The sequence below is a fragment of the Fistularia commersonii genome, chromosome 10, assembly GCF_037954325.1.
Source record: "Fistularia commersonii isolate RoL2024-O1a breed Wild chromosome 10, RoL_Fcom_v1.0, whole genome shotgun sequence".
In the NCBI taxonomy this organism is placed as follows: Eukaryota; Metazoa; Chordata; class Actinopteri; order Syngnathiformes; family Fistulariidae; genus Fistularia; species Fistularia commersonii.
Window position 1 is genome coordinate 14,995,134 of NC_141293.1, and position 17,168 is coordinate 15,012,301.

The window sequence follows — 17,168 nt, forward strand, 5'->3', positions numbered from 1 at the left end:
TTGAAACAACCATTAATCAGACCCTAGACAATAGCAATTACACTGCACAAGTATGGTGTATGGAAAACACTTCTAGTACTGGGCTTAATGAAAAACGTGTCATCACATGGTATGTAGTCCATACGCCGAGCCAGTAGCATAGAATTAAGTTTGTGTTCATTGAGAGTCCATGAAATCAAATCAACATGTTTCATGCAGGAACCAGTTCAACGTAGCGCTAAAAAAGCAGCCTAGGCCCACACTAAACATGCTATGCCAGCAGGTAATAAACACAGGATGTCAAAGGAACAATGAAAGTTATTACATCTTTACAAGGTTAGTATACATTTTAAACACTACAGTATCATTTCAGAGCTGTGAACCAAGAAAATGCGCCAGTTCAGGTATTTGAATCTTTTTTATTCAGACAGGATTGTTGCTAAGCTAGCTCAGGCTAGCTTAGGCCCTTGTGATCTGACCCCGGATAAGCAGCAGAGGATGGATGGATTGTTGATATCTTTCGTTTGCTTTTGAACAATTTAAGTTTGCACATTTTCTGTACCTTCATCCAGTGGATTTACATTTTCAAGTTGTTGTCATTGCAGTGAATTCAGTGAAGGGCAATAAAACTCAAAGTCCACTAGCCAGGTGCTAAAACTTTTGTCCTTGTTGGCCACTGCCAGTCAGATGGTAATGTTTGAAGCACGGAGTCCGTTTTAGCCATCAGTTCCAACTTGGATCACAATCCTCCACCTAAAAATGTTGACATTGATTTGAAGAAAGGAATAGAAGATAAAATAAAATTCAAAAGATGGGGGAAGATGGTTTTTTTTTTTAGAATAAATTTCCAACTTCTTTACTGTGTAAAAATAAAGAAAAAAATCCTCAATCCCTCTCATCAGCAGATGAGATTATTTTATACCTTGACACCCACTAATATTTTGTCTATTTTATTATCTATTTTGATGTATTCCTGTTAATCTCTTCTTATTTGTTTCTTTCTGCATGGAGCATCTGAGACCCCTGAATTTCCTCTGGGATCAATAAAGTATTTCTGATTCTGATTAACTAAGGATTTTTTTCTTTATAAACATACATAGACATAAAAAAAAATGAGAAATTTGAAATGAAAATTGAGGTCATGGAAAAAAGCTAAAAGCAAAACATATGCATTTCTCACAGAATTTTTGTTTCCGATTCACATTTCATCTGACACCACGGATCATTTTATACTTGGTACCAGAACATTGTTACAAATGTTTCCGTCAACTCTGATGAAAGAGCATTTGTATAAAAATCCAAATAACATTGACATTGATCAATAAAAGTCGAAAAATTATTCTGACCAAAGTCTGCACCTATCTGACAAGAACATCCAGAATAAACCAGATATTACACCTCAGTAAGTTTGCCGCAGGATGGAGAAGATCGGGAATGAGTCTACCAGAGGGAAAGCATGTGTTAGATGTTTTGGAGAGAAGGTCAAAGAGGCCAGACTAAGATGGTTCAGTCATGTACAGAGGAGGGATTGTGAAAATATTGGTGAAGGATACTCGGGTTGGAGCTGCCAGATAGGAGGCCGAGAGGAAGACTAAAGAGAAGATTAATGGCTGTAGTTAAAGCGGACATAAGGTTAGTTTTTGTCAGAGAAGAGGACACAGAGAGTAGATCAGAGGGAAGAGGTTGATCCCTTGTGGCAACTGATAAAGGGAAAAGAAGAAGACTGCTATTGCAAAGTCATGGTATAAAATCTGTAATAAAGAAATCCTAAACTTTTAGGCTCATTTTTGTGATTTCCTTTTGCAGAACATGTGTTTTCATTAATTTTACAATGATAAAAGATTAAATAACTTCTCTTCACAGTGAAATAATTTATCTTTTTTATTGATGAAAAACAAATACAGATTAAATTAAAGATGTAGAAAAATGGATTTGTCTCCAAAATAGTATATGAAAAGCCTAACTTTATCGACTTGAATATACAGTATGTATATTTCCACTTGGACACCACATACTCAACACATTTTCTTTACCAACACATTGGTCAATGTGTTTCATTCATAGTACCTTCCATTGTTTCTCTATTCTGGAAACTCTAATGTCAACATTTGTTTTTTACAGGGGATTTAAGTACAGAGTTCTTAGGTCGCTTGGTACATTATATCTGGTCTTCCTCTTGGCCTCCTGCATGGCAGTTCCAACACCAGTATCATTCTATCAATAGAAACACTAACCCTCCTCTGCACATGACCAGACCATCTCAGACCGGTCTCTGACCTTATCTCTAAAACACCTAACATGTGCTGTCCCCCTGATAGACTCCCTCCTATCCATCCTTGTCATTTCCAAAGAGACCCTCAACATCTTCATCTCTGCTTCCTCCAGCTCTGCTCCCTGCCCTTTCCTCAATGCCACCATCTCTAAACTATGCTACTACCCCTGACCCTTTTATTAGCCGTTCTAATCTGCTTGAACCTGTTTTTTTCAACACTTTTCCATACTCTCCTTTGCTCTGGTCTGCTGACCCTAAGTACTTAAAATCCTCCACCTCTTTATATCCACTCCCTGCGGCCTCACCATTCCACTTGGATCCCTTCCAGAGCAAACCTCCACTCTCTGGATTTTCCTCCACCTGTTCTCTGCTCTCACTACAGATCACAATGTCATCTGCAAACATCATGGTCCATGACAACTACTGTCTAACCTCATCTGTCAGACGGTCCATTACCACTGCAAACAAGAAAGGGCTCAGAGTTGACCCCTGATGTAGTCCCACCTCCACCTTGAACTTCTCTTTTACCCTTGCAGCACACCGTACCACTGTGTCACAGCTAGCATACATGTCCTGCACCAGTTTAACTTACTTCTTTGCCACTCCAGACTTCCTCATACAGTATCATAGTTCCTCCCTAAGCACCCAGTTGTACGCTTTTTCTAGGTCTACAAAGAGACAATGCAGCTCCCTCTGATTTTCTCTGTACTCTACAAGCATTCTTAAGGCAAATACTGCATCCGTAGTACTCTTTCTAGGCATGAAACCATACTGCTTCTCACAAATGCTAATTGACTTGTCCTCTCAGTCTAGTTTCAACTACTTTTTGCCATAACTTCATTGTATGGCTCATCAACTTCCTCTATAGTTAATGCAATTCTGCATATTCTGCTTATTTTTAAAAAAATGGGCACCATCACACTTCTTCTCCATTTGTCCAGCACCCTCTAAACTCCATGTGCTCTCCTACCTGATCCCATTAGCTGCAGTTGTCCAGTCAATCTGGACGCTCTCCCTGACCACTCAGAGCCTTTCTCAACTGAAAACCAACCGCTCCTCCCTTTTCAGCTTCCACCACTTCACCCTCTGCTATGCCTTTGTCTTTTTCAATGTCCTTGTCACCAGATTCATCCTACAAACCAGCATCCTGTAGTTTGGCTACACTCTCACCTACCACTACTTTCTTCTCTAACTCACATCCCACCTGTGGGCCATAGCCACTAACAACATTTAGCATCACACCATCAATTTCTAGCTTAAGGCTCATCAGCCTATCAACCTCAAGAATATTCCTAACAACCCTCCTTCAAGCTAATTCTGACTCCATTCCTCTTCCTGTCCGTTTAAGTACAATATAAAATCTGTTGCTAAGCTTCTAGTCTTGTTACCTTTCCACCTGGTCTCCTGGACACACAATATATCCACCATCCTTCTCTGCATCATGTCAACCATCTCTACAGCTTTTCTGTCATCATCCCCAATTTTCAAAGTCTCTACTCCAAGTTTCACACTCTTGTCTTTTCTCTTCTCTCTGCTTTTGAACATCCAATCCTCCTCTCCTTTTACAGTTGCCCAATTTACGCTTTTTCAAAGCCATGTGAATTTTGTAGCATATTAGGGCTGATTTAGAACACACACACAGATTTTGGAGGGAGTGGAAGTGAAATGAATATCAGGATTTGACATGAATTGAAATCCCCAAATTTCCACTGGAGAGTTAGAGCCAGATTTCACCTTTACTCAAACATGAACTTTTAAATAAAAATGCATTTATTTTATTTAACATTTTTACCACACTAAAACATGTTTAAACTTGATTGTCAGTGTATGTGTGTCTGTGTGTGTGTGAAAGAAGGAAACCTGGAATCTTCAGGATTGTCCTCAGTTCCTTCAGCTGCACATGTTGGCGTCTCTTCAGTAGCTGATGCTGTGAGATAAAAACACATACAGCTAAAGTGTCCATTGTATAATGAAACTTTTTTGACTTATTTAACAACATGCGCTGTTGTTTAAAGGTGCTACAAAGAAAAAAAAAAAAAGAAAAGAAGATAATTACCATCTTTGGTTTGATTCGGCTCAGAATGTTCTGTTTCTCCCCAAGTTGCATCACCTGTTTCACCATTGCTGTTGGGCACATTAAGAGTGTCACATCTTTAACAACATTACATGGCAAATTTTACAGTAATGACGCTATCATTAAACATGAGTGAGTCTGGCTGATAGTGGGGTGAGGGTATGTGGTGGGCTGTGCATATGCTCCACCAACATATGTGCTAAATTAATGGCAGAGGAGATGCATATGATGAAACATTTCAAATAATTTGGGCATTATTTCTATACTTTTTCCTCACATTCATTTCAAGACTTATTCAAGAATATTGCTAGATTACATGTATGTGCTCATGTAAGACTGGACAAGTTCTTTGCTTTTAGGTTTACTTATTGGGGGGGATACATTCATTCTAATGCAGTCATTCATTATCAGTAGTGTGTATCCTACACACAGGTTTATGGGCAAACACAAGAATCTCAAAATTCAGAGTGAGACCTTGAACTAAGAAGTGTCTTGCAATGAGTAGGGAGTTGCAAACCACTGCCCCACCAAGTAAACTTGTCTATTTAATTTCCTCTTGGGGATTGATAATGTCATCTATCCATCTAGCTATTAAAAAGTATATTTATTATGTATTCATAGCAAATATATTTTATTTCATGGTGTTCACGTCTTCCTCCTGGTGATCCATAAATGTGCAATTGAATCATGCACGCTACCTTTTAGACAGCTTTATGGGGCAAAAATGGTCCTTACCATAGAATGGGTCCATAAAATACTGCTAATGGTGATTAAATGTTCTCTTGTTCAAAATCATTGTGTCAAAAAAATGAATTCATAATGTAAAGTGAAATCATAAATGAAGAATTGAAACCTGCAACACCAGTATATGATGTATGAAAATACATCTTTAACAAAATATAATCAATGGGTTTTATCATCCCACAGTGAGGAAAAACATGTTAAAAACTAGCTTACTCAACAAAAAGAAATCTGATGTCTTGACAATGACTGAATACTGAGTTAATGTATTCAAAATGGTCTCAGTTCGACATTTAAATAAAACTGAGTTAGTAAGAAAGGCCTGTTACTGTAACAAGCATGGTGCTCTAAATTTCACCCTGTGTCTTTGCTATATTTGTATCTTGATGCTCATCACCAACCCTGGTGTGATGATGGCTTTTGGAGGTGTCACCACCTCAGGCGTTAACGGTTCATCATCCAGCGTCTGAGATGTACAAAGCATGTCATTGGCACTGCTGCTTTCCAACATGTTTGACTTGGGAGTTGATGCGCATTCGTTCAATTCGCCGTCTTCCCCGTCCATGATGTTGCTGCCTCGGTGCTCAGGGGTGGAGCTTTCTGTGTCAGTGGGGGTCTTGACTGAGTGTTCCCCAGGCTGGGAAAGAACAAAGCTGCAACCAACGCAAAGACTGAAGCAATTAATACAAATTAATACAGAATTCATACATTTGTTTACAAAGCTTGAAAGTTTGAATCGCAGCTTCACTCAGAGCATGTGTTGGATTATCAAAGAAAAGGAGGCGACAGCTGAATTTATCTTCTTGCACATGTGACTTCCGCTGGCAGAGATTTTATAGATTTTCTTAACTTAGAGGTAGAAATTAAAAATCAAATAGAAGATTACAAATTAACAAAAATATTGTGTGTTACATCATAATGAAAATATTCCATTTGGTCTAAAACAGGGGTGGACAAACTTTTTGGCTCAGGGGCTGCATTGACTTTTGAAAATTCAAAAGACGGGCCGGGTCACCACAAGATACGATACAAATAAAAAAAACAACAAAAAAAACGCTTTTGTTAACAGTACATATCAGACTCGTCTGACATTTGCTTTGATAATAAATGCAGCTTGGTTTTGAAGGCTCTGACGTTTGCTTGCATTTCATGCACAAACTGTTTTTTCCCCTTGTAGCTTCACGTCCAGCTCATTCATGTGTGTCAGTATGTCCACAGTAAAGGCTAAATCAAAAAGCCAATCTGTGTCATTCAGTTCAGGAAAATTCTCAAGTAGCTCCAAAAATGAAATAATCTCCTGTTTGAGCTCCCATATTCATCAATCCAATCATTCACATCAAGAATGAATTCTGTTCCAATTTTTGGCGGGACAGATTAAAAAGACCGACGGGCCAGATGCGGCCCGCGGGCCGTAGTTTGCCCACCCCTGGTCTAAAAGCAGACAAAACATGTCTTCTTCCCCACCACCTGCTTGCTATGAAGGCATCTCACCTATACATGGACTCCCCCAGGGGCCGACTGGTGTCAAAGCAGTCAGGAAGAATAATAATGTAATCTTCAGATGATGTTGAGGAAGAACGTGTCCTTGAGCCTCTATTCTCCTCTCCTTCTTTCTTCTCCTCCTCTGGCTTTTTTTCAGTCTCCCTCTCCTTAGACTCAGCACAGACGCTCTCCATGTGATGCCCATCACTCCCAGCTGTCCACACATGTCAACACATCGGATGTTTCCATTAGGGTACTGCATGCAGATCTTGGCAAAAACAGTGTTGGCAAAAGCTTATTGAGCAATATGAAACTATTTAACAATGAAATGTGAGGGAATAACTTGCACGGGATAAATTCGATTTAAAAAAAAATGAAATCTAACTTTGGAATCCTGGGAATAAAAAGCTGGTTTCCTGCATTTTTCATACCTATTTTTGTCACTCAGCTCACTCAATTCACCTAAATTATCTTTTCATATCGACACAGAGGGACACAGGTATTGGTCTTCTAACACTTGCTGTTCAACAAAGTCATTTACATTTTCTTGCAAGGCATGGCTTTATAGATATTTGGGGCATTTGGTTCTTTTTTGTCAAACAAAATCAATCAATCAATCAATCAATCAATCTATCTATCTATCTATCTATCTATCTATCTATCTATCCATCTATCCATCTATCCATCTATCCATCTATCCATCCATCCATCCATCCATCCATCCATCCATCCATTATTCCATATACTGCTCGTGCATTCATTTATATGAAGCGTCTTTACTCACATGTGGCTGTGACATCCTGCATTGGGAAAACTGTGGCCGGGGCTTGGAGTGTGGTTTGAACAGACATCGGGCAGCCGCCCCTGGTCAAGGTCACAGACAGGGGTGCCTGCAGGCTGGGCTTCCTTGTTTTCAGAGGGTTTTGGGGGATGCAATGGCTGCCACCTGGACTTTCTTTGACTTTCATTGATTTATTCTTCACACTGCAGCCCCCCTCAGCAGACAGATGTGGCACTGAGAGCAAGCAACATTTCAATTGTTAGAAGAAAATGTAAAAAAATGGATGAGTGTGTGAGCATACAAAAAAAAAATTAAAAAAAAATGCATCAATGTATGCACGTGGGGTCTAAAATCCAATTCTATGGCAACAGGAACATTTTTGCCCATTTTGATGTACTGGATAGATGTTTATTAGAATACCTGTAACTTGGACATAAGCAGTATTGTGGTTAAAAAACTGATGCATTTAAATTTAATGCTTAATATGCAGCATTTGTCAGATTCTGTTAAAAGAGAGGTTAAACTAAGGTTTTTTTTTCTTTGCTCACTGAATCACAGTGTCACAAAAAAGAAAGTAATATTTTTACTTCCCCTTCATCTGAGCTGAAGAGTGAGAGGAATGGCACAAAAGAGCCAGAATCATTTGTGAGTGAGTGAGCAGTCAAAGTGCACGCTCAACGGTAGTAATGAAATACTTTATATAGTATCACCTTCCCTCAGGAACTCGCCTAGTTGCTTCACACATCTCCGCTTTCCTTATGTATCAACAAATGCCCCATTTAGAATAAATGAACCTCCGTTTCTTCGCCTACACAGGATTAAACTCATTTTGTGCGATCCCTCAGATAACTCACATTAGCATGAGACAAATGATGACACAAACATCCCACAGCTGACACAAAATCTACAGACCCATCACTATCTGACACTTCTTGAAATTTCACAACGAACGTCTTCAAGATAATTCCTTTTCCATTTCTTTTTCCATCAATATCATGATAGAACAGCTTAATTCCTGCTCCGAAGCTTCTAGCATAGCTACCTTTCTAACTGCAACATTCCCACTCTTTTCTAGGAAGTATTTTCCAGGACTTTGCCATTTTCCAATGCGACAGAAAGATAAGTTATCATGTCGTACATTAAAACATTACCTTGCTCTACCATGCATTTCAGAAGTTGACTTTTCTTGCACCTTGCATTTTGTTCATTTAATCCTTTTGTGAGGTCTGATTTAAAAGATGTACAGTCTATGACTCTTCAATTATCTTTTTATCTAGTCCTATTATATTGCGTGTTGTGCAATGGTTACCAAGTACATTTTTTTACTTTATATCCAATGTTGTTTTTGTTGTTTAATCAACTGGCTGAGACCTTTGAATTGCATAGGACTCAATTAAAAGTCCCAAAATAAAGGAACATTGACAAACAGCTGACTGCCAATTTTTAGTCACGACATTGAATTCTATTCATTTCAGACTGCAGCCTCAGGAGGCCCAAGCCAGTGTCTTTTCGAGCCCGTCCCAAGGAGGGCATCCGCTGAAAAACTTGTGGCAAAACTGCGAATCGTACCTCCAACTTTCATACAGGATCTTTCGAGGCCCGGGTTAACAACGACAGTCACGGGTGCCGATAACCTACAGGGTACCAGAGGAAATTGGGCCACTGTGGGTCAAACAAGGAGAGGAAGAAGGCGTGTTTGAAAGCGAGAAGAGGACAGGCAAGAGTCTGGGAGTCTTGGAATATTTGGACGATGACAAGAAAAGCTAGTTGACAAGATGCAGAGAGGGAAAGTGTGCATAAGGTTAGAAGCTTAGGTGCCGGTTTTAAGAGTATCAGATAGACTGCTGAGTCTGAGGCTAGAAATTGAAGGTGTGATGCTCAAGAGGAAGACTAAAGACGAGATTTATGGATGTAGCCTAAGAGGCCATGAAGTTAGGTGCGGCAGAAAACATGATACAGAGAATACGGTTAGAGGAAGGAAGTTGATTCAAGGTGAACCCTGAACGGAGCGTCCGAAAGGAAAAGAATAAGAAGAAATCCTGTTTTTCTTATACTTACATTAGCGGTAAAAGCCCTGAGCCGGCAAGAGGCAAAGAAGCACAGTGTCTAAATGTTGCCCATTGAGGAAAGTGTGACAACAGACATGCATGTGCAGAACTTTTAATCATTTGCATTCACTCGCAAAGCAGAGAAGCAGAGGGGGGTGAAATATTTTTCCTTGGACAACTTACACTTTTCCAAGGTATTTACTTTTTTAAATAATTTTCCATATATTAGTGATGACTGGAAAATTGTACAATCATTTTCCAGATTTTCCTACATACATGGGAACTGTCCGGACTACACAGTATATGCACTTTCATCCTCTGCATCATGTCCGCCAACTCTAGCTTTTCCTGTCAGTCCCAACATTAAAAGTCACTACTCTTGGTGTCTATGGAGATTGTCAGTCATCTAGGTCACGGTCAATTCGGGTCGAAATCTTTTCGTGGCAACTGGACTTGATTTTCCTCACTTGAATACACCCATCAGAGAGGCTTCTTCAGTTCTAACGTCCTGTGGGGAGTTTCTGAATATAACTGCCCGGGTTCTGGGCGGGTCTGGGTTACGATGACTTGTTATGCAAACGAGGGAGTTGATCGGCACAAACCGGGTCGAAAGGGGTTGCTATGCTGATGGGGGTGTCATTGGGGGGGGACAAAGATAAAACTTTGCGGGATTTACCCCGGTTAGAATCTGAAAAGGTGAAGCCAAACTTCTCAGAATGTGAAACAAAGGAAAGAAACCTGTTAGATCACATGGACTGAGGTGCGGAAGATAACGTGAGCTGGTTCTGGTGGTGGATCCTTCCGGGTTGTTTGTAGGGTGCAGGTGGACCTGGTCCATGTGCATTTATCTGACTTTGTATGAATTAAGGTTGTGTCTAAATCCCCCTCCTATGTTCAGAGATGTTTTTCCCATTTTGACAAAGATGGCTTTTTTAAATACAAACAATCCCAGAGGGATCCAAGCAACTAAAGGCTTTGTCAGGGGGAAACAAAGGTACCACTTTTGGGGACTTAGTTGGAATATGTATAAATGTATATATGTAAAATTCAGATAGTGTGAAACAAATTGAGAGAAACCTGTTAGATCCCTGGGACTGAGGTTTTATCGGTAGTCACCAGGAACTGGTTTTAATGGTGGATCAACAGGTGATTTTGAGGGCGCAGATAGACCTGGTGTGTGTGAGTAGATGTGTGTCGGGATAGATCCTAGTATGGCATTATAGGTTGGCGAAAGGTTGTGCTTAAGCCCCCGTCCTCTGTTAAGAGAGGAAGGGGGCCATCTTTGTCAAAACGGAAAAAAACAAACACGGCGAATGATTTCAACTGGAGCTGCTCTTAGTCCAAGACTCTTGCCTTTCCTACTCTCTCTCTGCCAGTGGACATGCCTCCCCTCTCTCCTTCTTCAACTCTCAGTCGCCCAAGATCCACTGGGTTACTGTAGGTTAACAGCACCAACCTGGGCCTCGACCGACCCCGTATGAATACGGTGACGATTCTGCGCACAGACAGGACGCTGAGCAGCAGGTCCTTTGGTGCAGTGTAACAACCTGAAGCTGAACCCCAGACAAAACACGCGAGATGCCAGTGGACGTTCAGGAGGAACCCACCATCTCATACCAAACAGCAGTAGATTTTTAGAAACCATCAACTCTTAGGACCTTAAGCGGTCAAACATACTTTCTGTGTCATCTCAGGAAGCTGAACCTCCTTTCAGGAGCCGATCTGCTTTTGCAAAGCATTCTTGACCAGAGTATCAGAACCAAACACACAATTAACAGTAAAGTAGCAAATAAGCAATTTTTAATGATATAAAAAGGAGAATCAATGAGGAAAAGGCATTTCAAACATAGAATTGAAAGAAACATTACTTAAGAAAAATTACCAACCTAATAATCTCTTAATACAGAGGAAGAGAAAAAGAAGTGCTGACAAATTTTACGAGAAAAAAAATCCAAAATTAAAAAAAAACAAACTATAGGAACATGACAAACTAGCACAGGTCAAGGTACATGCAGACTACATATACATGTGCACTAAAAGGAAAGAGGCGGACGCAATCAAGACTAAACTGGGGACGAACAACAGTTGTGGAGAATTCACCGCTTCCTGGTGTAGAAAACACAACTCTCGGATTAGTAACACACACTGCAACTTGCACTTTGCATATTGTATTGTTCATAATGTCCTCATCCTGTCGTTATTTAACTCCACATAAGCACAAAGTGAAACTGTCAACCAGAGCCAAATTCCTTGCATGTGTGAACATACTTGCTCAATAAAGCTGAGTCAAATTCTGTTTGTTGGTGTGACAGAAGAGGATAGGGTTAGATGGAGGCAGAAGATTTTCTGTGGCAATGCCTGAAGGGAACAGCCAAAAGAAATAGAAGAATTTTCACCTTAACTTGCATACAATTGACTTTTTTTTTTTATTGCAACCAGTACATCTCTCGCAATTGACATAACTACCCTCTCTTCCATATCCATGAGATTTATAACAGCTAACAAAAAAAAAAAAAAAATGAAGCTACAAAAATAAACAGGTGACAGAAAAATGAAGGAATACTAAAATTAATTACCAGTGCTGCTGTTAGTGACATCTGTCTCTTCCTGAATCAAATCCAAACAGGGGCCGACTTTGTCCAGGGTAAAGCCATGTTGTGGTACGGGGGACATGCAGGGAGTCATGTCTGGTCAGAAAAAAAAAAAAAGAGTGATAAAAAAAGATGTCATCTGTCAGGTTGCGTCTATTAAAAAATATGCTGACACATATCTTGCATAAAGAATAGTGGAATATATGTGTGTGTGCGTGTGTATATGTATCTACATATATTAAAAGGAACTTTTTTTTTTTTAATTAAAGCAATTTAAAAATATCAAAGTATTGTTGATGAAATGCTCAAATTCCATGATAATAAAAGGCCAGATGTTTAAATGAGAGAGTGAATGGTTGTCTCGTAGGATAACCGGTAGATATAGGATGGATGAATAAATGGATAATGGAGTAAAAAGCTTAAAATAGCTAAATATATAAATAGCAGAATAGGAACATTTTGTGAAAAATTAGAACAATCTACGCTGAAAAATTGAGCGCAAGTCACTCTGGATTAACTTTTTACGGATAGGACCCTATTATGCCAAAAATGAAACGTTTTTTTCTCTGGCAAGCAGTCAAAAATAAATATAACAATAAGACTTTCGGGAAAGACTAAGATTTATTGAGAGTTAGGTATAATTCAAGCAGACAGGGGGACGTTGTCCTTTATAACTAACTATCTACTTAAGATCCGGAGTGGGTAGACAGGGATATGGGCCATCAGTGATGGTCTCCCTGCAGACTTCTGCAGTGATGCAAAGAACTACATTTACTGGGCAGTATTAAGAGAAGCATCAGTCAGAAAAAAGGCAATTGAAACACACAGTTTGAGAAGCCTTAAGGCTCATATATGCTCACTTTACGTATGTAAATATGTACATCCCTTATAAAAATTGTCAGATGTCACTGCATCAACTTCCAATGGGTGCTTGCGGTTGCCGTGGTCGAAAAGCGAATTATCCACTAGAGGGAAGCGTCTTCTTGTCGTTGCTCAACACAGACTTCCAGCGATACCGATCCATTTGACGTATTTGGCTGCGTACTTGCGAGCTCTCCGAAAAACATTAAGAATTGCCCATGAAATGAACACAGAGGACGGACAGAAGGCTCCGTATGCATATGTGAATTTAACATTAAGCGCAAGTAAGCCCTTAAAGACATCCTGGTTAAAAGCAGAATTTTTAGTCTTGTAGCTTTTTTTCAAGTTGAAAAGAAAGACTAGAGTCCATGATGTATCACAATGAATATTAAGCAAGCGTGATCATTTAAATAACAGTTTTTATATTACCAACGCGACTAAAAAAGGCATTGTTCAGCTTTTGTGTATCGGCCAATATCCGAGCCTCTCGTTTAGAGCCAAGTCTCTCATGAAAAGAAAGATCGGTGCCAAATGTCTAGAACTCTAAAACAAAAAAAAAAGAAAAAAAAGAAAAAAAAAACCTACCAGTGAAAATTAGTCAAATGGATTAAAAAAAAGAGAGGGGTTTGAATACTGATACAAATGATCTGAAACTCAAGTCAGTATCCATTTGAAAGAATTAATTATATATTGATAGCATGAAGGAAAATACTGTAATAAGTACTATATTTTAATGTTGATATGCAGCAGTTAAAGGTTAAAAGTAATCTGCATTTTGGTTTTTGAAGCTTATATTTACAATGCCCCCCAACATGCTGGACAGGATTCAGCTCAATTTTTTCACAGCTAAATAAAGGGATGACTACACAGATGATAAATTATAGGCAGAATAAACCTTTCAAGAAAAGCTGCCAATGTATATGTTTTAAACACGACACAAATAAATTCTGACACTTCTTACCAGCAGGTGTGTTATTTGGAACACTTTCCAATTCCTGGACTATGTTTATGTCCAACAACTCAAATGACAGCAAATCCTGAGAGATAAAAATAATAAAAAAAAACAAGCAAACAAATAAGAGCAAAAGGGGAGAAATGCAAATGTAAAACATTTGCAATTCAAAATTTTCATCAGTTGGAGAATCCTTTGTATTATTACATTTTTAAACCATGTGTACTTCAGTTTGTGATGCTGTGATGAAACAAAAACAGAGACCGTGATTGTGACATTCAGTTGTACATAAAGCACAACATCAGCGAAATCCAACCGCATATAAACATGCAGTTTGAACCATGAGCAGAAGGCAGCTACTGAATAGCATCAAGGGGAGAAAGTAGGGTGTCCAGTGTCTTGCTTAAAAACACTTTAATAGGGTAGGAGGAGCGCGGGAATCAAACCAGGAATGTTCGGATCCACGGAGCAAAGCATCAATCTGCTATTTCAACTACAGTCCACCCGCACCACCGAGTCAATTTAAAAAAAAAAATTGGGAACAACAATAAGAAGCTTTAACCCTGTGTAGCCTGAAGCTTCTTCTGAATTTTTTTTTAACCCATATCCAGCATTTGGTTCACCTAAATTAAAGTTTGGAATTCTATCAATATCATATTTGGCACAACATGAATCAATTGAAGATTTTTTCTGGTTTTGTGGTTGCAGTAACATTTTGCAGGTCAATAGAACAATAAAATCCAATTGGATTCAAATGGTTTGGGTCTTCTGGTAAAGTCACCATGATAGTCTGTGTATATATGTGTATCAAAGTCTATGTATGTGTGAGGACCGTAAAAATCAAGGCTTTCAAGAGAGATAATTAAAGACTAACATATGATAACACTGTGGAACAAAACATGGGGAAAGGGACAAGGACACGAATACAAATAACCTGCAAAAACATTAACATACGTAAGGAAAGTCTCTGGTTATACTCCTTAACCACCTGACTGGTATAAGTTGCAAAAAAAAAAATTAATTATTGTCATTACTTCAGATTGTTTTCAAAATAAATAAATATAGCAATAAAAAGTTAATCACTTCGAACATTAAACATGCTTTTTCTACTTCAGTACAATACAGGGTGAAAGTGAATTGCATATCATCAATTTATTTACAATTTATATAGTGTCCTGACTTTTTTTAGGAATGAGTGTGGTATTAATGCTTTCTTTAGTTTTTAATTAACCTGAGCAGAAAGTGGTGAGAGGGGTCTATAAAGAAACTTTTCCCAGGGGCACTGAGGAGTGTGATCCCCCTGTAGCTTGAACTAGCCATCTGACCCCCCTTTTTGAAGAGGGGGACCACCACCCCAGTTTGCCAATCCAGAGGCACTGCCGCCATCTGACGCTGCAGAGACGTATCAGCCAGGACAGCCCCACAACATCCAGAGCCTTCGGGAACCCAGGGTGGATCTCAACAAGTCCCTGGGGCCCGCCCTCCGAGGAGGTTTTTGACTACTTCAGCCAGGGAAATAGGAGAGCCTACCCCAGAGTCCCCCAACTCTGCTTACTCATTGGAGGATGTATCCCTAGGATTGGAGAGACCTTGGAAGTATTCCTTCCACCATTCAACAACTTCCCGATGGAGATCAGCAGCCCACCATCCCCTTGCTACACAGTGCTGACTGACGGGAGACCAGAGTCTCCCACCGTAAGACATTTTCCATGGCCCCACCAAACTCCTTTCTGTAGCTTTACTAAAAACACTCTTCAAGTTCGTCATCTCTCTTTTTGTAATTTACCCCTTTCCATGAAGTCACATGGACCCAAATTCTAATTAATAAATGATTAGTTGCAGCCCTTGTGAGAAAAGAACAATCCTACCTGTGCAGTGAGCAGGTCAACAGAAGGGATAAAGTACTCCTCTTGGTCTACAGACAGCGGACGTTGCTCTGGAGAGGCTGCAAATACTTTTCCATCCTTCATGACAGGATTCTTACCCTGCAATCAGATTATTAGAGAGCAAACCATGTCCCTTTCTATGTAATAGTCTCACAACACCTTATAAAACCTTAAGTTCAACATGACCCCTTATCAAACATCTCACCTGTGGTGTGACACAGGGTGACATCAATATCCCATCAGCCATCACTGGTGCTGGAGCGAGAGGGTCGACGATGATGCTGCACCATACCCTGGGTCCAAACTGCTCTCCAGAGTGGGCTAGACGCCAGTGTGAGGTGTAAGATCCCTCCAGAACAGGAGCACACATGGCCACGCTCACTATGCCAACCTAGAGAGAGATCTGTGCTAGAACCGTCAGTTGGAAAACAGAACTCAATCAAATGTACCCGCAAAGCAACAAACCAGAGATGTATGATGTGCATTGCATGCCATTTCTAATTATTTTCCAAGGTAATCTATACGTGTGTGTGTGTGTGTGCGTGTGCACGCCTGTGTTAGTACAAGGCATCAGCATTGTCAAGTAAAGTATCAGAGTAGTGATACGTGTGTGTGATTTGATAATACAATGAGAAGGCAAGGAATAGCACATTGAAGAAGAGTTCTTGTTCCTAAGATTGAGTTCGAAGAGATAAAAACTGGTCATCTCACTTGTCCTGGTTGGAGAAAGGGAACAGACACTTCTCTCCAACGGTCACCGGATACAACCGCAAAGTTTCCCCACATGAACTTTAGCTGCAGAAAAAGCAAGGAGGTATATTTTTGTACCTATTCATGAAGAAGATTACAAAAGACTACAAAAAACTTGAGGGAAAAAAACGAAATAAAAACATTGATTCAACAATAGCACATTTCAAGACCATGTATCTATTTTTTACTGGAAGAAAATATTAAATATAAATACAATAATCCAGTTTTATTTTTATTTATCATCTGTGCATTCTATTGTCTCAAAAAAAAGCAAACTCCTTTCAAAAATACATTTCAAGGTGTTAGCAAACACAGAATGTATTTGCAAGACTTCCTTTGGACGGCTGATGCTCAGACATAAGAGTCAACTATGCGCCCGCCTCCCTGCTCAGAACTGGCATTTAAATCTATTTTTTTTTTTTTTGCAGAGGCTTGATAAAAAACAATAGCTCACTTGGTTATTTGTATGTACTTTGGTTGGATGACAGAGTGGATTAGTTTCTGCATGAACACAGAGTCTAAACAAGAGTGTAGATATTTTTATTCTCCCTTCATGCAACTTCTTTTCACACTGTTGACAGTTGTGGAATAATATTCCACTTTAAATACCTTCACAGTACAGATACCTTACATAATCTTCTTTCACACGATTCCCGATTCAAGAAATGAATCTATTTCACCTCGCTACTTCCTTACCAGCTTTTAAATGCAAGGTTTTGTTTTCAGTGCGAGTAGGTGGTTGCTATGTTAC

The 17,168-nt window shown here is 39.5% G+C and overlaps 1 protein-coding gene across 2 annotated transcripts in view; it reads right to left on the reverse strand.

Moving 5' to 3' along the window:
- Nucleotides 1-386: 386 nt before the first annotated feature.
- nbr1b (NBR1 autophagy cargo receptor b) overlaps nucleotides 387-17,168 on the reverse strand; it is a 28,205-nt gene continuing 11,423 nt past the window's right edge. For both annotated transcript variants that reach the window (XM_086153958.1, XM_086153959.1), the window contains 11 exons: nucleotides 16,379-16,462; nucleotides 15,873-16,058; nucleotides 15,650-15,766; nucleotides 13,791-13,866; nucleotides 11,954-12,064; nucleotides 7,333-7,563; nucleotides 6,558-6,762; nucleotides 5,468-5,719; nucleotides 4,308-4,375; nucleotides 4,112-4,178; nucleotides 387-732 (listed from right to left, as the gene is read on the reverse strand). In XM_086153958.1, coding sequence (XP_086010084.1) covers nucleotides 696-732; nucleotides 4,112-4,178; nucleotides 4,308-4,375; nucleotides 5,468-5,719; nucleotides 6,558-6,762; nucleotides 7,333-7,563; nucleotides 11,954-12,064; nucleotides 13,791-13,866; nucleotides 15,650-15,766; nucleotides 15,873-16,058; nucleotides 16,379-16,462 — 1,434 coding nt within the window. In that variant the 3' untranslated portion in view covers nucleotides 387-695. The remainder of the gene's footprint in view (nucleotides 733-4,111; nucleotides 4,179-4,307; nucleotides 4,376-5,467; nucleotides 5,720-6,557; nucleotides 6,763-7,332; nucleotides 7,564-11,953; nucleotides 12,065-13,790; nucleotides 13,867-15,649; nucleotides 15,767-15,872; nucleotides 16,059-16,378; nucleotides 16,463-17,168) is intronic.